Source organism: Anneissia japonica, unplaced genomic scaffold, assembly GCF_011630105.1.
Source record: "Anneissia japonica isolate Jap-2015-1 unplaced genomic scaffold, ASM1163010v1 scaffold993_len1110182_cov180, whole genome shotgun sequence".
In the NCBI taxonomy this organism is placed as follows: domain Eukaryota; kingdom Metazoa; phylum Echinodermata; class Crinoidea; order Comatulida; family Comatulidae; genus Anneissia; species Anneissia japonica.
The window spans coordinates 1,024,851-1,048,712 of record NW_022749760.1 but is presented as its reverse complement, the minus strand read 5'-3'; the positions used below and the strand labels follow the sequence as shown (position 1 = coordinate 1,048,712).

At 35.8% G+C, this 23,862-nt stretch overlaps 2 protein-coding genes across 3 annotated transcripts; one reads left to right on the top strand and one right to left on the bottom strand.

The window, feature by feature from the left end:
- The first annotated feature begins 1,257 nt into the window (after positions 1–1,257).
- Positions 1,258–9,653, top strand: LOC117121172 (meiotic recombination protein DMC1/LIM15 homolog). Its single transcript, XM_033266280.1, is given in 13 exon segments — positions 1,258–1,323; positions 1,471–1,550; positions 1,684–1,728; positions 1,901–1,951; positions 2,431–2,526; positions 3,260–3,342; positions 3,694–3,746; positions 4,276–4,390; positions 4,845–5,010; positions 5,578–5,692; positions 6,829–6,889; positions 7,295–7,411; positions 7,970–9,653. Coding segments are annotated over 13 exon segments (1,074 nt in total). The 5' UTR covers positions 1,258–1,301; the 3' UTR covers positions 8,040–9,653.
- A 1,282-nt stretch (positions 9,654–10,935) lies between these two features.
- On the bottom strand, positions 10,936–19,343 carry LOC117121171 (equilibrative nucleoside transporter 4-like). Of its 2 annotated transcripts, none has more exons than XM_033266279.1 (8): positions 19,091–19,343; positions 17,991–18,601; positions 17,225–17,299; positions 16,374–16,603; positions 14,631–14,820; positions 13,682–13,869; positions 12,324–12,564; positions 10,936–11,418 (listed from the first exon to the last, which is right to left on the bottom strand). In XM_033266279.1, the coding sequence occupies exons 2-8, from the start codon at positions 18,451–18,453 to the stop codon at positions 11,285–11,287; spliced, it is 1,521 nt and encodes a 506-aa protein (XP_033122170.1). In that variant the 5' UTR covers positions 18,454–18,601; positions 19,091–19,343; the 3' UTR covers positions 10,936–11,284. The 2 variants fall into 2 exon arrangements, with proteins under 2 accessions (XP_033122170.1, XP_033122169.1); XM_033266278.1 differs by having other exon boundaries at positions 19,136–19,343.
- Between the last annotated feature and the right edge of the window lie 4,519 nt (positions 19,344–23,862).

The window sequence follows — 23,862 nt, the reverse complement described above, 5'->3', positions numbered from 1 at the left end:
TTGGGGCCGGGGGAACTCTCCCCGACCATTGGAGACTCTGGCACCTCCAACCCCACTCCCCCAATGATGCCTCTCCCGGATGATGATGATGATGATGATGAGATGTTTCCATGGCAATGACGGTCGCGGTGATTTGCAATATGTATGAACATTTTATCAGACACAAAACAATAGAGTCAATGATTATGCCTCCATAACAACCCCAACTCCCCTCCACCCCACACCTCCCTTTCCATATCCAACTCCCCATAGGGTATAATATGTCAACAATGTTATACAAAATTATTTCGTTTATTGTGTCCAAAGAATACTCTTTTTTAATAGGCTACAATTCTTATTAAATAGAAATAACAAATATAATATAAATGCAAATCCTCCTTTTTTTTACAAGATATGTTTTTCACTATTATTAGGGAAAGTTTGAAAAAAAATGTAGAAATTAATTAAATTGTACAAAATTTAGTAATTCCAAATTTAATTGATTTTTAAATATATTTTTTTGGTAATTTACGGTCAGTTATACTTTAATATTTATGTCAACAATGACATTTTACAAAGTATTTATTTCTTTTTGTTACCCAAAAACGTATATCTGTTCTGCTTCTTCGGCGTGTCTGTCTGTCAAGCTAGGCCTATTAAAAATGTTTTAACTTCACCCAACATCATGATGAACAGAAAATAATAATTTATATTTTTGATATTATGATCGATTGCTACTTTTTTGCAAAAAAAAAAACAAAAACAAAAATAAAAAACAAAAAAACGGGACTGGAAAGTTCATTCCGTCGGACAAATAATAGGGCAAAAAATGATGTGAAATCCTACATTTTTTTAGACCTAATCTAAATTGCAAATAGTCGAAAGCTTAACTTACATGTTCAACTTATTCATATTATTTTTGTTTCCCCAGATTTTATGGTCCGGTGGTTTTCGCAGGAAGCACGCGTTCCCGGCGCATGTGCGTGCGTGCGCAGACGAATTAGGCATTTCCGGGGGCTGGGCTTTAATGTAACGCGCCAATGTGCATTTAGAAATTTAAAGGTAAGATACTAAGACGTGTTTATTTTTTGCAGTATATTGTATGCATATATTTTTCTATTGTAATAATAGATGAATGTAGGCTTACGGTACTTTCTGTCAGATCTGATCAATCCTGTCAGAAGTTCTAGGCCTAGCCTAGGGCCTATTATTAATATATTATTGAGAAGTTCATGCTGCTGGTTCAGGATAAGTTAGTGAACATCCGCTAGGCCCTTGCGCGATATCAACATCCACTGTTCAGGGTCAATCATGCATGAAAGATGGGTACACTAACAGGCCTAGGTGTGTGGGTTGTTGGTGGAGGGGACAGTCCAACAATAGACTAGCTAGCTGGGTTCATCTGGCCTATGCCTAGACTAGGGAAAGGGAGAATTTTATTCGGTAGTAGGTAGTATGAATTATTTTCAAAACTCATTTCCCTAATCACAGATATCAAGATGATTGACAGCAATATGATGGGAGATCAAGTTGTAGAGGAGGAAGTTATCAATGACGAAGAAGACGAAGATGTGAGTGACTAGGCCCTAGTAGGGCCTAGGCCTAGCAGTTTGTATTCTCTTTTTTAGATTTAAGCTGATTTCTTGTCTATCCTACACAAAAGCGTCACTAACATTCTTGGTTTGATTTTATCTTGAATTCTAGGAATCATTTTTTCAAGATATTGATTTGCTTCAAAATCATGGAATTGTAAGTATGATAATTAGTACCACCATGTATTAGATAGTATTTCTTTGAAATATTTATTTTTTTATTTTTGCTTTTAATTTTTGTACTGTAAGTGAAGTGAAGCATTTATTAATTTAAATTAATTTCATTTATACAGTGTTTGTAATCATGAAAATCTTCTTTGCATTTTTAGAATGCTGCTGACATCAAGAAGCTGAAAAGTTCAGGAATTTGTACTATTAAGGTATTTTTCTTGATATTATTTATGGATGCAAATAAATTCATTTGTTTTATTAAAGTTTTTTTTACGAGGGTGACTTTAGTCTTTACAGCTACAAAACTGACTCAAATTGGCATACAATTTTTTCTTTAAATAAATATCCTATAGCATTGAATTTCAAAGATAACATAGGGTGTGGGGACATTTAGTAAGAGAGGCATTACAGGATTTTCTAAAAATTAATACAACATAAAATAATAGGCTCAAAAGCTATATTCTCATTCATATTTTGGGAAATGAAAAAATAAAACAATGTACAATTACTGTCAAGAAAGTATGAATGTTGATCTTTTGATTTTAATTAAATTTTGATTTATTCAAAATATGAAATTTAATGTGGCAGTAAAAAATAGAGTGAGAAATATTTATAGGTTTTATAGTATGAAAATAATGTTGTTACATATTCTTATATAACTAAATTGATTACTTTCATTATCTGATAGGGAATTCGGATGACAACCAGAAAGCGTTTATGTGACATCAAAGGAATTTCTGAAGCTAAAATGGAGAAAATAAAGGAAGCAGCCACTAAACTGGATGTGAGTACCCAAGAATAATATAGATTTATTTTCAGGAGATTATACCTATCAGTGAGAGAGATATATTATCCATCTTTTGTAGGTAAAGGGGGTGGGGAGGGTGGGGGGGGGGCAGGGAAAGATCATGCTGTATATTGTGTGGCTTCCAATTGCATTGCCCCAATGACATATGCAGAATGCCCTGATACTATACTATGGGGCATTGCACTTATAGATACCTGGCGTAAAACTTCTAATAATAACCCTGGGTACATTGATTATTGGATTTTTTATGGTGGGTTACAATTACAGTAGTGGGTTACTATTGCTAAGCTTAATTGTAGGCACTTGAAAATAGTAAACCCCTACCCACTCCCAGCTTTTTGAGTCAGCAATTCATAGAAATAGATAATTACGTGTAAAAAAACTGATTTAATTTGATTTATAAATTCATGAAAGGATCAACAGAGCAATTACATTGTTTGCCTATTTTAAGGAATAAATCATGCCTTAAGGTAACAAAAATGTTGATTTGAATGTCATTTTGTCTATAGTTTTAGTGACTCTAATAGTAACACCATGGGTTACTATTATAGTAGTGGCTTCTTATAGATTGACTTATTAGAAGGGAATTACTAATAGAGCAATGGGTTATTATTAGAAATTTGATGCTAAACAATACTTGAAATTCTAACGTTTCATTGAAACTCCTTTTTTAATCTAACATTCACTCAGAGGTTTTTGTGTTTGTTAGGATCCAGGATTTGAGACTGCCCTATCATTTAGCATTCGTCGCAAGAATGTATTCAAAATTACTACAGGCAGTACGGAGATGGAGTAAGTCTACCCCTCAGAAATGTTTGATGGAGTTTGATACTTACAACTGATATCATAAAGTGTTGACCTCACCAAAAAGTCATATATTTTCTTTTGACAGAGGAGAACAACATACACACAAACTATGCAGTAGTACTGTTTGTGACCCTTGGTGAAAATATGAAATGATAAAATGTAAATATGTTTTTGGTTTTCACAAACAGACAAACTACTTTTTTGTGGCTCATTGTGATGATGGCAGTAAACCTTACTACATAAAAAATAAATTTGTCAATACATTCTTAAACAAAATGTATTTATTCCCAAACATTTTATGTCCTAAGTAAAACATATATTTATTTTTATTATCAGTAAGCTTCTTGGTGGTGGAATAGAGAGTATGTCAATAACTGAGGCTTTTGGAGGTAAATACTTTTGTTATTAAATGATACAATTTAGAAAGAAAACCAAAAATTGGTATCTTGTGATAAATGATAAATCAATACATTTTTATGTAGATGGTGATGATTAATTTTTTCCACCCAATTTAATTAGTACAGTTAAACTTGCCTAAGTTGACTCTGCTACACTCAAATAATTTCGAAGTCGGTTTTATTTTACATGCCAAATTGTTGTGTTTTCCATTAAATAGAGATCTGTAAATAAGAAATTTAAGTCAAACAATATTTTAATGCCATTTTGGATTTTACTTAGGCAAGTTGAAATGTAATTAGAATATTTCCCATTAAAAAAACCATAGATTTTTCTTTTTAGGTGATGACCAGACAACTAACTCTTTCCCCATTCAATCCAACCACTGGTTTAGAGAAAGCAACACTTTCAATTTGAATGGTCATTATTAGTGATTTATTTTCCAGAGAAAGAAATGTTATCAAACATTAGTAGCATATTATTAAAAATATCAGTTGTTTTTTTATTTTTTTTATTTGACAGAGTTCCGCACTGGTAAAACACAGATCTCCCATACACTCTGTGTCACCACTCAGCTACCAGGGGCTAATGGTTACACTGGGGGTAAAGTCATCTTCATTGACACAGAGAACACCTTGTATCCTTTTTGCTCTACAATTAATTATTGAAAATGCATACAGTAGATATAGGGCCTAGGTTTGTTTCAGTCTAGGGGGTACATGTGTATACTGGGGGTAAAGTCATCTTCATTGACACAGAACACCTTGTATCCAGTGCTCTTCAAGTTATCAATAAAAATGCATAGATACAGGGGGCCTAGGTTTGTTTTGGTCTGAGGGGTGCATGTGTACACTGGATGTAAAGTCATCTTCATTGACACAGAAAACACCTTGTATATTTTTTGCTCTACAAGTTTAAAATCAAAATGCATAGATACAGAGGGCCTAGGCTGGCTTTGGCTTGAGGGGGGAGGGGGAGCCCACACCCATGCAATACATCATTGTGCTCCTTAAGGCTCCCCAGAGACTGCTGCTCTGTAACAACCACCAAGAAAAAATTATGGTTATTTATATTTCTTAATGTAATTGCAGTCGTCCAGATAGACTGCGAGACATTGCAGATCGTTACAACTTGGACCATGGTGCAATGCTTGACAATGTCTTGTATGCAAGAGCATATACAAGTAAGTAGACACATGGATGGCATGATGTTAGGTCAAATACAATCAGGATTCCTCTGAACTCTTATTTCTGTTTTGTTTTGATTTCTGAAAGTAATTTTCATATACCGTATTTATTCAAATAACACACCACTTCGAATAAATTCTCCTCGAATAAACACCCCCTCTAGAACCAAATTTGAATGCCCCCCCCCACAAAAATATAAAAGAAAAAAACGACGCTAAACAAATCTAATGCTTAACACCCCCTCCCCACTTCGGCGGTTTCGCTGACCCCGCCAGGACTACGCACATGGACGCCCCACCACTTGTGAGTGATACATGTCTCTGTCATGGGCGTGACATAGGCACTACACAATAAACTTTAGTCTTCCATCTTCATAGTACAGAGTTATTGCATCCATTTAATCAGGATATTTGCTGCAATTTTGATACGAGTATGGTGGCAATAGTTAAACACTTATACTATTGTGTAGAAATATTTACAGGACACCATGTGCTTAGAGATATATGGACTTAAAATCAACCCACAGAAAATATGCCACCCACCAGCATAATATGAGTTTGGGTACAAAATCTTCCACACCTCATACACTAATAGTTTTATAATTTATTGATAATTAATTTTTTTACCAATTTATTAGATTATTGATTCTATCATGGCACTGTTTCGTGTTGACTTCAGTGGTCGTGGTGAATTAGCAGACAGGCAACAGAAACTGGCACAGTTACTATCGAAAATTCAAAAAATATCAGAAGGTATGCAATGATATAACACAATACAATAACATTTTACGACTTAATTGTAATAAATTTAAATGTATATTAGGTTTTCATTTTTTATGTGCCATTAAAAAAAAGACGAAATTAATACTGAAAATACAGAATATTTGCAATGAAATACAGTAGAATAACATTAATATGATTTCACTGTAATAACTTTAAATGTATATTTAAGGTATTTAAATGTGCCATTAAAAAAAGAAGAAATTAATTCTAAAATATATCAGAAGGTATGCAATAAAATACAGTAGAATAACATTTTATGATTTCATTGTAATGACTTTAAATGTATATAAGGGTTTTATTGTTTATGTGCCATTAAAAAAAAGAAGAAATTAATACTGAAAATATCAGAAGGTATGCAATGAAATAGAGTAGAATAACATTTTATAACTTCATTGTAATAACTTTAAATGTATATTAGGTTTTTATTGTTCATGTGTCAATAAAAAAAAAGAAGAAATTAATAGCTAAATAAAAAGAATTACATAAGTTTCTGTAACTATCACATAAAAGTTAACCTTACCCCAGTGCAGACTATCAATTTTTTTGTGATAAAAACATGGTGATGATGACATCACATCATGACCATATATAGGCACATCATGACTATATATGGGCATACAACAGGTTTTTTTTCAATGAAAATTTGATAGGAAGGGCTTTGCAAAGAGTTGCAGATCAAATAATTAAAATCTATTCTCAATGATTTACAAATGTTTTATTACAGTACAAAAATTCTTTAATTTTGCTGGCACATGTAAGGGTATACAATGACTGTAGCATTGCATAGAATTGAGGAAAATAGTTTTTTCTTTACCCTTATTTTTTTGGCTTAACGTTTAATAAAATTCAATATTATAACATTTTCTTGTTCAAATTTTTGTAATAAAAGCTAGTTGAAATAAACATCCAATAATATACAATCCAAGCAAATATTTAGGTTGAATAATACTATGAAATAAAAATTACAAACTAAATTTAAATATAATTTTGTATGTTAATTTCTGTTTCGTTAATTCATGTTTTGTTCTATATGTATCTATATCTTTGGAGGAGTGGTTGCTTTTTTGTTTCTATATACCATAACCAATGCTGTTTCTACATTATAGAGTACAATGTAGCGGTATTCATCACCAACCAGATGACATCTGACCCCGGAGCAACGATGAGGTATGCATTACATATACTTTAACAAATTTCTTTGACTAGATTATTCTTTTAATGTCTTAAAGCTCTGCCCAGGCTATCAAATTTTCTTTTGACAAAAAAAACAAAACTGTTTTATGCCCGTATATAATCGTGATGTGCCTATATATGGTCATGATGTGATGTCATTGAATTGAATAAAACGTTAACAGAAAGTACTGCCACAAGATAGGGGTCTGGACATTGCTTCAAATGTATGAATTTTGATAACCTTTCTTGTTAACAAAAATGAATGTATTTCTCAATTTTAAGAAAATAATGAACATGTATATTTCCAGAGTTATGAGTGCCACAATTACATTTTAATATAAATTAAGTATTATCATGTTTGAATTAATATTTACATTTTATATCTTCTTCCTGATTAAGTTTCCAAGCTGATCCAAAGAAACCAATTGGAGGACATATTCTGGCACATGCATCAACAACTCGCCTCAGCTTAAGGAAAGGACGAGGAGAACTAAGAATTGCCAAAATTTATGACAGGTAAGCGGCCATTTAACCAATGTTAGTATGCAGGGGCGGATTTAGGGGGGGCGGCCCCGGTCCCCCCTTTTGGGAGGTAAAAAAAAGGGGGAAAAAAAGAGAGAAAAAGAAAAAAATGATAGCCCAAAATGCCTCAAATGTTATGTTCAGGCGTCTAGAACACAAAAAATTCGCGGGGGCATGCCCCGGACCACCTACGACTCTGTTGTCTCAATCGGCCCAACTTTCTGCCCCCCCCTTCCGGCCCTCCCTTTTGGACATTTCTGGATCCGCCCCTGGTATGAAGTAATTCACACCACTTTGTACAGAACAGTATAGTTTTGTTCCAAGCACTAATACCAGTAACATCCAGGATTAGGAAAATTCTATAAATTAGAGCTTGTGGCAAGTCTATGTTGAGCCCAGCCCAGGATATAAAATTTTATTTAACAAAAAAGCGTGACATGCCTAAATATGGTCATGATGACATCACATCATGACCATATATAGGCACATCATGACTATATATGGGCATACAACAGTTTTTTGACTATCCTACTTTTTTTTGTTCCATTTCAGCCCTGACATGCCAGAAAATGAGGCCACGTTTGCCATAACTGCAGGTGGAATAGCTGATGCCAAAGACTAGAAATACCCAACAACACATGAGAATGCTAAGGCCTTCTTGTATCAAGTAAATTACAACATTTTGTATTTCATTTAAAAACCTATGTCACACAGAGGCTTTTAATATATTATATTAGTAAGGATAGTTACAATGAGGTTAAGATTTGTAAAATGCTTCTCACAAGCCAAAGAAAGTATCAAAATGTTTACTTTTGTTATAATTTTGTAAATCGGCAAAATGCAACTTTCTCCGCTGCTTGAGAATTACACCTTGTCTTGCTACAGTACATTGCGAACATGCCAATAGGTCATTCAATAGGTCAGACTAACCTGTCACAGATACAACCCCATGAAAGATCCAACCCCCTCCCCACCTGACGTCAGGGGGTTAAGAGCCTAAACAACTGCTGAACCAACCAAATGTTCAATAACAAAGCTAATAGTTGCCACACACTTTTATTTATTAGACATACAAAATATTGTACATATAAAATATATTGATTTAAGTTAACATAAGATTTATGCCAGCATTTTAATTATGTTCACTTTAAAATACATACTATTTAATATATAAGTACAGAGCACACTATAATTTTTTATCCTTCTTATTTCAAGACACCCTATTTCGAAAATCCTCTTACTTCAAGAAACTCAAATTCGAGACCACTTTTTTTAAAGAAAGAACCATCTAACAATCTTCAATCTTTTAACACAAATCTAACCCTTTAAGTGGGAAACAAACATAAGACCAATCCAAATTTTCAGGTCAAACTGTATCTGCATTGTTGTATGACTTAAGCCCAAGCACACATTTCATCAGCCAACTGTCTGCCAACGAATCCATCCGTGCCTAATTTTCATGGGGAATCTGAGCGGACTGTCATTGCCTGGTTTCCTGAAAAATCGCTACACTGTCGCTACAGTGCTTTCAGTGCAATCGTTGTAATGCATACTGTAGCAGTTCCTGATGCAATCGGGAATGCTTCCCGATTTGACCAACCGATTAGCATCACCGAAAGCAGTCAGCGATAGTGTGTAGCGATTGTATGGAACTAAACTATAGGCATTGTGTGTGCTGGCTTTAAGAATCACCACTTAATAGTAAGAAACTAATTAATTTGCTTTTGGCAATCCTTGGTCATTTTACCTAAATATTTTATGAAACTAGAAGTAAATATTCTTTATCGACTCTTATCTAGAAAAATGTTTACATTTTTAAAGTGAAACAAAGAGAAATATATTTAATCTTTAAGATTGACATTGTTTTCATGTATTCTTTTAGTCAGTTCAAGGAATAGGTATTTATTCAATGACCCAACTTTATGATTATATTTAAATTAAGCATTTCACATTATTATTTTATTACTTAATATTGTACATGATTGTGTAATTTGATTTTAACTATGCAGTAACATCTCATTTTCTTTTTTGATGCCTTAAGTCTCCTAAATATATACACCATGTCTTTGATCTTCTTTTTTTTAATTTAATATTTTTAATTTGTATTATTTTTACTGTATTCATTTTACTAATATTTTTATTATTATACCTGCATCATAGGGAAAGTTGTGCAATTAAAAATTAAGTGCAATTCAAATGTTAAAAAGTTACTCTATTAAAGTTTAAATTATTATTAGAGGTTTTTTTCTCTTTCATTTTGTGTTGACTAAATTGACAATTACCATCACATATTATGGAAACAATGAATACTAAAATTTTAGTACAGGTTTAATTTTACCACTGGGAGTAGCTTTTACAAGTATATTATGTTAGCAGGGAGGTGCTGTCAACTGTACATCTTGAAAACACACATTTTTCATAAATATTTTCCTGACTTTGATATGGCTAAATATCTATTAGGCGTACATTTTTACCAGATATACATATTACATACAATATGTCCACATAAAACAGTCCACATATTATTCTGGGAGGTTTATTTTTATTTATACTTTATATAGGATTTATAGACAAATCTAATTAGAAAAAAGGGCGCTGTCTATTGGCGAGGTCATTTCTCTGGGGGCCTCCTTTTAGGGGCCCCTTGCTGCATGTCAGGCCCATGTACGATGGTGCAAAGTGTTTACAGTAGATTGTGATGAAAACAAAATGTTGTACGACTAATTTCAATATTATATTTTGAAGAAGATGATGCGTAAGGATCCTACTGAATCCCCCGGTATTGTTTCTGCAGAGGAAGCTTAATTACTTTGAATGGATCGGTTTATCAACTTTAAAATCGTTTTTGCCAATTTCTTAATAAGTTATACTTGGTTTCCATCCTGTTTCCATACAATCGCTACACTGTCGCTACAACGTTTTCAGTACAATTGTTGTACTGCGCGTAGTAGTCCCACACGCAATCTAAAGCTGGCCGATTCAACCGACCATTCACAATCACCAAAAGCTGTCGGCAATAGCGTGAAGCGATTGTATGAAAATCATGCTTTATAGGCCATTACAATTTACCCCTTTAGCTGCGTGACGTCAGTCTAAGCTACATACTGTAACCAAAAAATTAATCATATAGCAATTTTAAAGTTGATTCAATTTACTAATGACACATCAAATGCTGAAGGCGCCTTGTTTTTCTGATCATTGGATTAGGAATCACACATCGTCATGTCTGTAATCAGCACTACCAAATTCATTTGAATCATTCACCTGCTTACCAGGCACCCATTTATACTAGTGGGTGAAGGGAAGAAAACCATTAAGCTGAGGAAACTTAATCCTCCGTGGGGGAAAAAAGAAGTGTTGCCAGCTAGTTCAAGGGCACGAGGAATGTGACTAGTATTTGGTCTCGAACCAACAGCCTTTCAACTGAAAGCTCTGAGCATTACCATACTGTTGCACAAAATGGCTTTTTTCAAGTCCAGTTGTGCGTGGCACCTTTAGGAGGTACATATAAGTCCATCATTTGGTACCGGGAGAAGAAATTGACGGTAAAAATAAAAAATAGCATCCGATATAACCTTATTAGGCCGAGCCTTAATTACACATGCGGCAAATTTATAAGTGGCATTTTAACCTATCACCTCATGAACTACATGAATGATGGTAATGGCATTTACCATCAAACAGGAAGGAAGAACTATTGCACATACCATCAAAATGGTTAATTTATATACAGTAGTAACACTTTCTCATTCTTTTATCCAGTCCATTTATCCCATACCACTAAAAAAGGGAAAGTGTTCGGATAGATATCAAACACTCAAACAACTTTGATTGTGATGACAGCGCATTATACAGTAGTCTATACTCTCACACAGGTAGTTTCTTAATTAGATACGTAGATGTGCATAAATTAACAGCTGGACCAATGAGGTCTCGGAAGAAATACGCAAAAGCAGATCCACTGGTCAGTCCAACATTATAGGAGATGGTCATTATATTACCTATAAGAAAATACATTAACATCAATGTTATAATAATATTATAATCAAATAGAAATGATGTACACAGCGCACTTTATGTTTATGGACGTACCAAGATAAATATGCAATGGTTAATTTTAGTTTTCAATGTTACTTTTGGCCAACTAGTTTATCCAAGTAAATATTTTGAGAAAAAAAATGACGAAAACGATAACGAATTTTAGAGAAAAAAAATGAAGACGACGGCGAGTACGACGATGATAATAGGGCAAATTCACAACCTTACGAAAACGATAACGAATACGATTACGTCATTATCATTATCGTCATTCGTGCCAAAAAACTTTCTTTACAATATGCTCAGGAGCTCAATATGATCCTTGATTCATGCAAAAATAAATCATGTACATTTTGACAAATATGCTACTGTAGGCAAAGAGGAAAATTCTAAAAAAAAAAATGATGACGTAACCGTATTTGTTATCGTTTTCGTAAGTTTGCAAAAACTCCCTAATAATAAAAATAACGCGACAATTCTCCTAATTACGAAGTTTAACGATGATGAGACGATAATAATTTAAGATAAAAAATACAATACGGAAATAATTAGAAAATAAAATACAAAATTAACTTCTTAGTCTAGTTGGATGATAAAAGAGTAGGCCTATCATTTGGGAGGTTTCGCAAGCTTACAAAACGAAAACAAATACTGCTAAGTCATCAAATATTTAGTTAATTCGTTCACTACAGCAGCGTATCTCTCACAAGCCATCAATACGTACCACCTTTCACAACAATCTATGATTACATTCAGCTCGTTTATGTATTTTCAAATATGTTTTAGGCGCGGCACAAATGACAATTATGAAGATGACGCATTCGTATTCTTTATCGTTTTCGTAAAGTGGCGAAAACACCATATTTACCTGTGAGTTCGCGCTTTTCATCTGGAACTGTAGTAGGAGCAATTATCATTGGTAGGCTGCCAAAATACCCGTTGGTCACGCCCAGAAGTGCTGAAAATATCATAGCCCACACGGAACTCGAAAGAGTTGGCGCTCTTCTGGGGATCACACAAAGTATCATCAGGGGTATCAACACAGCACGTGAGCTTGCGGCAATTAGAAGGTACTTCGGTTTCCAAGCGTAAGGTATTGCAGCCAGTAGCTAAATGACACAATAAGAATAAAAACATTAAATCATTCCTTTGTGTACGGTATTGTTAAGTGATATTTTGTTTTGTTGGTATTAATTTCTTTTATTTTATTTTTTTTAACAGACTTAAAAAGAAGTTTCGCACTATTGCTTTAATAACCATTAAATATTGGTTTGTGAATATAAGTATTATGATTGGATGGATCTTTCCCGAGTCTCAGTCATGCTCAACACCAATAAGAACAGGACAGGAAAACGCGCATGTCCCACGAACACTCGTTTACGTGGGCCTATGTTTTACGCTGTCGATTTGGAATTCTATGGATCGGAGCCTTAACAGAACGGTACAATTATGTTTGGGCTAAGGCGTATATTGATGAAAATGGAAGGACTAAACTGTTCACCAGTATTCAGTGGCGTGTCAGACGGATATTCGTAAATAGAGAAGGAATTAAACGCAATACCAGTTCATACCGAAAATCTTACAACTAAACTAAATCATATCAAAGACTCATGATTTGAAAGAATAAATACAGATTCATATAGATCGACGTTCAGAAAAAAAATAATTGTGTAAATCATGTGGGAAGTGGGTGGGACGACAAAAATGATGGCCAGAGCAGCAGTCACGATCGAAAAGTAAATGAGAATCGCGAAAACGTAGTTTCTTTTTTGATCACTAGAAACGAATATTATTATTATTAGGGCCTATAGTTCACACGATTCGACACCCCTCTAACTCTGAGACACTCGAATTCAAGACCACTTTTCAAAAGAACCAAATCACAATCTTAAAAATACAAATCTAACTCTAAATGGAGACCAAACCCCAGACCACCCTAAATTTTCAGGTCCCAAAGCTGGTATCGAATTGCAGGGTAAGCTATAGTGAATTATCAAAATCATCATGTGACGACCCGGCACCCTCTAGAGTGAGCGAGCCATTACAATTTTTTACATAAATATTTTGACAAATTAAAGCTTTTTTGAGCTACAGCGGAGGGAAGGGTTGGGGTGGGGAGGGCCAAGTGACTGTCCCTTTAACCATCTCTGAATCCGACACTGATTAGAAGTAACATTTTAATTGCTTATTGTGTTGCAGATGCAGAATACAATTAAATATTGTTACCTTGCCGATGAGGTCGGTGGCGTTGAATATCGCCATAATTATTATCGGCATCCAATCACCAAGAGAGCAATTTATCACTTCAGACTCAATTCCAGGGAACAAGCACAAGGTGACGAAATAGGCGAGCGCAATCGATAGCATGTACGGCCACACGCTCTTCGCCAGGCGATAGCGTTTCATGATGCTCACTAGAGATACAAAATTAACATGAATAATAACTGATGTATAATACTTTGATTTAAGAAGAGATTTAGAATAAAATAATATACAATAACAGGCCTATTAACAATAGCGTGACTACAACAATATTTCGTGATAATAATGATATTATGCCTATTTGATATTTTAATGTACTGTATGTTGCATTTGCTGTATTCAGGGCCGCCAAGAGGGGAAACTGTAATAACAGGGGCAATGTTGGTGTGGTCCCCAGTTACGACCGCGAAGCGCTATACGGTGCCAGGGGCGCAATTACTTTTTTTGGGGGGGAGGGGGATGTCAATCTGGAGAGGTCTATTATTAGGGGACCCATGCCATTAATGAGGGCCCATGATAGTAATTATTATTTTTGAAATAATATTGAAAAAAATGCTACCTGTCTTTAATCTCTATGATAACAATTTTCTAATACCATAAGAACCACAGATGATAAGACGTGGTCCTTAAATGGAGAGAGTAATATTAAAACAATAATTCTATAAAATGAATTTTATCGATAAAATGTATTGTATACCGTACTTGGGATTCGATTCGAACGCAATAATCGAAAAATGGTGGCTTTATTAAGGAATAAGGTATAAATTTATTATCATTATTATTCCTATCACATTTATATAATTATGATCAATAGATTAATATAGTTTATTATTACTATCAATATTAATAAAATTCTTCTAATGCAATTAAAGTCTCGTAAAAGGTCAATACTATCACAGAGTTTTTTGTTTACTTTTGATACTATTGCACTTGGTGTTGTGTGATGCTGGTTGTTCGTACTCCAATTCGAAGCTGTTTTGCCCGTTGAATTTCACGTAGCGATATCGACTACCATCGACGTCCAGTCCTTCATCGCCATTTTCGTCACCACCAACAGCATTGATCATCGTCCCTCCGTCCGTCACCACATCATTTACCAATTGCTATAAAGTAAATTAGAGAAATAAATATTTTGTTATGTAAACAGCGACGAAGTCAGCGGTTGGAGTTTTGAAAACTGTGTGCCCGGTATTTAAATGTTTTTTACGCACGTTCACAAACAGTAAAACAACTTAGTGAGTATCCGTACCTTAATGCTTAACCTTACACTCACTACACAACGATCAGCTTAACTTGATAACATTCAATAATAACCACCGGTAATGTCCAATCGGCAAAGTTGGCTATGATCTCATTAATGGCCATGTGAAGCCTTATTTCCATAGAATCGCTACACAGTCGCTACAGCGTACAGCGTAGTCCTTGCACTACGTAGCTGTCCCGTACCCGACGCAATCGGGAACGCTCCCTTATTCAACTGACCAATCAGCGTCGCCAAAAGAGACATCGATAGCGTGTAGCGATTTTTATGTAAACCAGGCTTGATCGATGGCACGTCGTCCGATTATAGCCAATGACTTAAAACATCGATCATATCAATAAGTAGGTTGTCGGCTTTTGGTGGTGATATCAACGACCGATCACACGATAATCGCAACTAATCACTCCAGTGGCGCGATCGCTGACCCCATCACTTTGTGATCGTGCCTCGGTATCAGTTGTCACTAAACACACAAAATAAATTAGGCCTACTCTTTAAAAGTTTGTCGAAGTTTTCAACTGTAAATCTACATCTTCATATTCAAACTATGCCCCCCCCCCACCCAAGAAGGGTAAAAAGGCCGGCATTTTGAAGAGACCCAGATCCAGAATCTGAGACGTCAACAGGTAACGGCAACGCCTGATGAACCCTCCCAGGACACGTCAGTTGAACCACATGAAAACAGCGAGGGCTCAGCAGATATTTCCTCTTCAGGTTCGTAATTGGAGTGGATCGAACCCCAGAAGCCGCTCTGGTCTCGGGGAGTGCGTAACTTGTAGCAGTATTTAATCGTGAGCTGGCATGACTAAAGTTGCACGACCAATCGTTCGATGGCGTGACCCACGATCCCCCGTGACTGGTGGTGCTACCATGCGCTACTGGTGATAAACCTGTCCCCGACTTTTTCGATTTGGAATCGCAGGTCAAAGTTATGAACATGACCCTCGACGACCTTATTGCAACATACTTTGCCCAGACCCCAGTTCTGATGTGATTATAGTGTCAAAGCCACGGTCGTCGGGCCGACGTAATCCTATGGAGAACGAGTTACGCCAACGCGCGGGCAACGGATCGTTTTCAACGGCGATCCGTTCAGAGTGCAGACAATCAGCATACGGCGTCGTGTCGTCTAACGCTCATGGGGTGAAGTAAGGTTGGTCGGCCGACGGTCGTACGACGCACAGATGCCGGGCACTCACTGCGTCGTACGACAAGGTACCGGTAAGGCCTACACGACGCGAAGTCCTTTACGAGTGGTTCTTTTTGTGCAACTCACTTCATTCACAGCCACTTACATAACTTACATATTATAGTTTATGGTAACATAAATTTAACGAAAAAATGCTTTTACAGTTAAATACGGTATTACATTTCAGTCTGTCGTGCTAAGCTTACCTCTTCTTCTGTCATAACTTGAAAACCATCCGCCGTCGAACGCGCGTCTTTCGAACATATAGCAACATGGTATCGCACGAAATCACTATTGCGACTCGTGTGGTACGTAACAAAACACACAAGAATAACAATAGAAGAAAATATAAAGAATAGTAAAGTGTTTATACGCTCGTTGTGTAGAACAAGCTTAGTGATAATCCGAATCAATGACGTTAACAGACCAGCTGCACCTGCAACAACAATTTGATTGAAACGTTATATCTTCAACGATAATTGCTATTGATGTACATTGCTTTAGTATTATTGATCATGCCATGACATAGACACAAGGTATACTGTAATTTTTTTTTTTTAAATGTAAGCACTAAATCTCCGTTATATTTCTAAATGAGCTATTATGGTATGGGATTCACCGATAATTTTGACATAAGGCTTTTTTTTAAACTGATATTCCTTCCAGCAAACAATATAACAATAAGGCTGGGGAGAGGGAAACAGTTGTACAGAAACTACTATCACCGCAAATGATGTGCCCCTCCAATAAATGGTGTGCTACCGTACTCCTCCAACTCCGAAAACGGTCGAAACAAACTCCGAAAAAAGTGATACAAGCCATCATGATCCAATATTTCAAACTTTATTTGTTGATATTTTAGATTTTTAATTAGGGATTTAATATTTATTAATGTATACCATTCATATATACGAACATACGTAACCAGCGGCGACAACGATGAATTGAGACACCAGAGAGAGAAAGAGAGAAACATATCTTTCTGTATTTGCAAACTGTCACTGCGGAAATAAATAATAGGCCTATGATAATAAGCAATTAGGACCAATTAACTTACTCTCTCCCGTCATAACAGCTTGTGTATATTTCCTTGGCAACATCCCTGCATAGCCATAGTAACTTGATTGTTGAACTGTTGATATTTAAAATATAGTACTTCTAAATTAAATATATTTATGATATATAAAATAACCCCGCATTATTACAAAGTTCGTCACACATAATCACTCTAGTGATACCGGTACGCCTACTGCGCCACGTTGAATCAATGCAACTTGCGTAATCACTTATGTTCATCAACTTAATAAGCCTATGTAAAATTAAATTAATTGAAAAGGTATTTTGCTATATTTTTGCGGCCTTATTATTTACCAACGATTTTCAAGTTTCAACATCGTCATCATTGACATGGAACCATCATCATTATCATCATCGTCATCATCATTATTTATTATGATAATCATCCTTATGATCATTATCATATTATATCTTCATCGTTACCATCATCATCTACATGTAACCATTCATTAACATAATCCTCATCCTCCATTCTCTTCATCATCCACCGCCTTCGCATTATTATCAGTGTATTACATCTTCATCATCATCCATCTCCATCATCATAGGCCTACGCCTCTTCATCCTCGATCTCGTTATCATCACCATCATCGTCATCATCATCTTCATACGTTGGAGCCTGGGAGGTCAGCATGCTTTACCCATCAGAACCATCATAATAAATATCATCGTCTTCTTCCTCCTCGTCATCATTATCATCACCATCATTGTTTCTGTCACCAAACAAAACAAAAGCGTCATCTTACCTGTACACCCGAATGAAACTATGGCAACGGCTATCAAGACAATGACATAGCTTGTTCCGTCTGAAAACATACTCAAACCAATTTCAAATATCGCTATCATGATTAACGAAAAGAAAGCAACAACATAGCCAAATGATATACGGAACGTGAAACTAAGCGTCTCCACGAGAAAGTTATTCAAAAGAACCGCGGCAAACGCAATCACGATATACGTCAAACTCATATCGAACACGATCGTACTACCGGGGTATTGGGAGTGAAAATAGTCAACAGCGGTTATGAAACTGTTGTATGGTAGAAGAAACCCAATGCCAGCAAGCACGAGCGATGCGTACACGCTATTAAATCTATCCTTAGGTACGTGCGTGCAGACGTGGTTGTTAAGAATCATCTCGTCCTCTTCGTCAACATTCGTAGAATCAAGCGAAATGTTACGTAGTATTCGATGATCTACAGTCGCCATCTTAATACTTGTGAGCGCAGTATAAAATTTTAATCAGGGTATGGAATTGATGCTCAGGTGACATGAATCGAGGTGTTGAGATACTCGGAGGCAGTTCAAAGAGTCGGCTTACGTCACAGACCATCACACCAACGTAATTTCAGTCGATCTAAATTACAGATACAAAAAAACAAATGGTAATCATAATAATTTAAAGACCTTAAATTTCTCATTTAAATGAACAGTAATTAATCAATTCATACGAAAATTAATAGCCTATTGATAGGCCTAATTCGTAGGCCTACTGAGGCCTATTATACAGATGGGAAAATTCATAATTCCCTCATAATTATATAGGCTCACATCCCTTTTCTTGAATATTAAGTCAAAATATTGAATAGCTTTTTAGTAGCATAATGCCATTGTACCAATATAACACTGACATATACATTTCAATGTTACAGTTATACTCAATTGTGTACACAAGGCGTATACGTACAGTCACTGCTGTATCTATACTTACGCTAAGCATTATCACTTATCAGCGGCAGCCAACTCGAAGAATGTATAGGCCTATGTAAACATAAAATTTTTAAGACCATGGAGGTTTCCGAATTATCTTAGTTAATGAAAATATCAATTTAAATACTGTATTTACCTAAAATGACATAACAATATACTATTTTGAATATACAGTACATACATTTCAACGTTGAAGTTTAATTGTCGATAGAACACAAATTACTATATCTCCACAACACTTCTGCATGATGCCATTTCCGTCAAATTGAAGCCTTAATGCTAGAAGAACGTAAACATCACAAAGGCTACATTAAACAAGCTAAACGAGAATTCCTTGTTGCTTTGTAGCGCATACTTTACGCTGTGTATAGCACTATCCGATTAACGATTTTTTTGCACAGAGAATAATTATAATCACGAATCCTTGATAGCCTATGGCACGCCGCAATTGCATTATGGAATACTAATAATTAATTAAAACGTAATATAGCAGGTTTCCAGCGCATGCATTTTTGGCTCTTCCGTTATATTTTAATAGCAATAAATATTTAACAAGAGCGTATCTGTGCTTCAGGCATTTTTTAAAATTAATTTTTGCCAAAATGACGTCTCAGGCGCATATTGAAAAAAAACAAGAAAGGTAGGCATAATGATATGTCTACTTCTGGTATTAATGATAATCAATGGATGTGACTGGGAGATTTTTTTTCCCGTTAACACTCCACGTAGTTGTTCAATATGATATGCACCATATGTACAACTTGACGTAGAATAGAGAAATGTTCGTTCAAATACTCAAAATCTGCCGAAACGTAATTACATTTCTTGAATTGTCGCTTTAATCCATAATTCAACGAAAGAGGGCAGTACAGTATAAAATATTGAGCCAACTACCCGGCGCTGATAGGTAAGCGTTATATGGGCGACACTATTGCAGGTTCATGAATAATTAAGTAGCCATAGCAATTTTATGTTCATTTCAGCCTAGCACTGTATGTCTCAATTATTTCATATTGTTCATATCCATATTAATTTTAGGGTGGTCATAACAACACCTGCAGTAGCGGTGCCCATCTAAGGATTAATATATAAAATATAACAACACCTGCAGTAGCGGTGCCTGTAATGCAATAGCGGTGCCCATCTGAGGATTAATATATAAGATATAACAACACCTGCAGCAGCGGTGCCCATAACTGCGGTAGTGGTGCCCATCTAAGATTAAATATATAAAATATAACAACACCTGCAGTAGTGGTGCCATTAACGCAATAGCGGTGCCCATCTAAGGATTAATATATAAAATATAACAATACCTGCAGTTGTGGTGCCTATAATACTACTGCCTCCCACTTCACCTTCGCGCCCCCATCAGCTCCCACCACCCCATTTCAAGTCATTTAGATACGCTACTGACTTACACGGCCAGATGAATGAAAATACTCAATCGATGTGCCACCAAATCGAACCAGCCTTCACCATGCCCTCACGACGTCACTAGGGACGCAACTAAAAAAACTATTTTTGGCAGCGAAGGGACGCTACCAATAAACAATCAACAAACTACCAGGTTTCTAGGTTAATTTGCAAGGTACCACATGGCTCAATTATTTTTTACTTAGGGGTTAATTGGTAAAAATCGCACACAAATCATACGACGACACTGACAACCCCAGGGACGGCAACTAGATTTCGATATGAATTTTCCGAATAAAGTTATACTAAATAACTTATAGTGACAAACTATTGTCTTCAGTTGTCTTTGTTGGTCACTCAACTCATTTTATGTAATTTTTGGTGATATTACCATTCTCAAAAATCTATAAAACACCCACATAAACGTCACGTTAGATCGATCGGTGGGGACGCCGTGGTGACGCCAGTAGGATCAATTTTCCTCGGAAGGTAACAAGATGATAAACAGTTTCATTGGACTAGTATATATTTTATACAATCCTTAGATGGGCACCGCTATTGCATTACAGGCACCGCTACTGCAGGTGTTGTTATATCTTATATATTAATCCTTAGATGGGCACTGCTATTGCATTATGGGCACCGCTACTGCAGGTGTTATATTTTATACATTAATCCTTACGACGCAACTGCCAAAAAACTATTTTTTGTTAGCGAAGGGACGCTACCAATAAACAATAAAAAAACTACGGGTTTCTGGGTTGATTTACAAGGTACTACATGGCTCAACTCTTTTTTACTTAGGGGTTAATTTGTAAAATTCGCACACAAATCGTACGACGTCACTGACAACACCGGGGACGGCAAGTCGATTTTGAGATTAATTTTCCGAATCATAAAGCTATATTAAATAACTTCTAATGACGAACTATTGTCTTCAGATGTCTTTGTTGGTCATTCAACTGTCATTTTATTTATTTTTTCAGTGATATTACCATTCTTAATAATCTATAAAACACCCACATAACGTAACGTTACATCGATCGGTAGGGACGCCGTGGCTAATTCTCTGAAACTTAGACTGCTCCATTCGGCTAGGCTCCGCCTTGTAGATTTGGGCAGCACATCTCTTAGTCATGGAATATTCCTTCCATCGTACTAATTAATGTTTACTTTCTATCATTTTGATTCGTATTTTTCATACTTGATTGTTTTTTTTTTTATCTTTTCTTTGTATTTTGTGAAATGTTGCTTGTTATTTGTATGCACCACCAGATGGCGTGTGCCACTGATACAAAAGTGTTCTAATAAAGTTCAATTCAGACGCCAGTAGGGTCAATTTTCGTCGGAAGGTATCAAGATGATAAACAGTTTCATTGGACTCAATTCTTGCTTTTGTTAATCACGTCACTGCTTACCTAAGATTACACTGACACTATTTCCAAATGAAATAACTGACAACTTTGGTTTGTACCAATGTACATGAAACTATGTCACAAATACGTCTGCAAAATGCACAGGGACACCATGCTGCTTTTGTATTTTCTTGAAAGTTGTATGCCTGATCATCATCATACACAGTATAATATATTCAAGATGTTTCAAATGATATAAAAATGTATGCAATTATGCCTTTGGAACAATTTTTTTTATTTTCGGTTTTATTTACCTTAACGTCGACTCCGTCTTAGAAAGCACCAGGATTAATCACACAACGGTATCCTTTTATAAACCTCTAATTCCAAAAATAATCAGTAAATCCTGTGCAATAAATAGAAATACATACCGTACCGTACATAATAAACTGATTAACACATTATTAACAAAATAAACACATTTTATATAAATGAGGTCCCATGAAAAATTGTAATTTTTATAATTATTTAAGAAAGAATAATACCGGGCACTCCCTGCGTCGTACGACAAATCCAATTCGCTCTCTGCGACCTACCGACTGCGATCTGTAGGGCAATGTGTATTGATGAGACACTGCGTTCATTTTCCAATGTAATAAATTATATCGAGAAGGTGCTATAAATATTATTTTTGTTTGAAATAGAGTAAGCATTTTATCAATTTTTGTCCGCGTCATGAGGCCTACCACCACTGATACACGCGCCTGCTATTATTTTTTTACAGCCGGCCTTATCGATCACGTTCATTCACGGCTTGCTACCCAGTTTAAAATACAATATTTCAGCCTCGATTATTTCATTATATTAGTGTTTTACACATAGATCATTGGGCAAGGGTTCAGTTAATATTGAGAAACATTGAGTGCTATCTCTGTGTAGTTATATTGCCATGTAAACGTTGACAAAGACTACAGGAGTAGCCGAAATATTCGCCTAATAAATTTTAGTGTTTCTAAAGTCAACATCTTACGTATTTGAGTTTCTTTACTGTTACGTTATATTATATTCTACATATGTTTCGAAACACACGTGGACACGCCTTCTTCATGTATTTTGGACCCCGACTTGACACGGTTAATCTCCACGCAAGACGTAAACATGAACATCTTCTCCATAAACTCGCAAATGCCAGATCGGATATCGTCTTCTTGACACAATGCAAGAGACTAGATATTGAACCAAACGGACTAAGAATCCAGAACCCACTTTAAAATACGACCACCGACCAGTCCTGTCTAGCTATAGCTAACAGAGTGTGTGCTCAGGCATCTTCTAAGATTCGTAACCTCGTACTCAGGACGGCCTATTCCAAACAGGCCAGTATCAGCACTCAAATCAAAGCATCGGAAACCAACCTGAAGGCAACTTTGAATGATCCCTGCAAGTATGTTGGTGTTTCTCGATTCTTAAACAGCTCTTACCGGCGCCACCTATACCAGAACTTTAAACGCAAGCACAATAAACTTCAAAATATTGTAGCCAAAGATCAACTATTGAAAGGACTAGGACAAACTATCTAAAATATTAAAACATGATTATGCCCCTGTCTCTTATACACATCTCAGAGCAATCATAATGGGCCCAATAACAATATTGTGGTCAATCTATCCAACCATGAGCTCTCAAACAGCGAACAGTCGCTCTTATCCAAAGGCCTGTCATTTTGTCCCACACGGAAGCTTGACCCTGTAGACCTTTGCTGTGATTTCAATGACTTCACTCGCAGAATAAGACTCAAAGAACACATCAAAGACAAAACAGACAGTACGCCTACATCTGCAAAGCGCAACAAACTGACGTATAAACGTTGGACACCCCCACCTGGAAAAAACGTTTACATCGATTCATTCGTTAGCAAGGCCAAGTCTCATCTAGATACTTTCATAAATGAATGCTCAACCAAGAAACCTGAAAACAACCTTACAAAACCCGAACGCCGATCTATCACCAACCTTAAAAACAACGACGGCATTATCATCCAGAGAGCTGACAAGGGCGGTAACACAACAATTTTAAACAAGGAAGACTATATTAAAGAAGCGGAAGGACAACTTAAAGACTCTAATAACTATAGAAC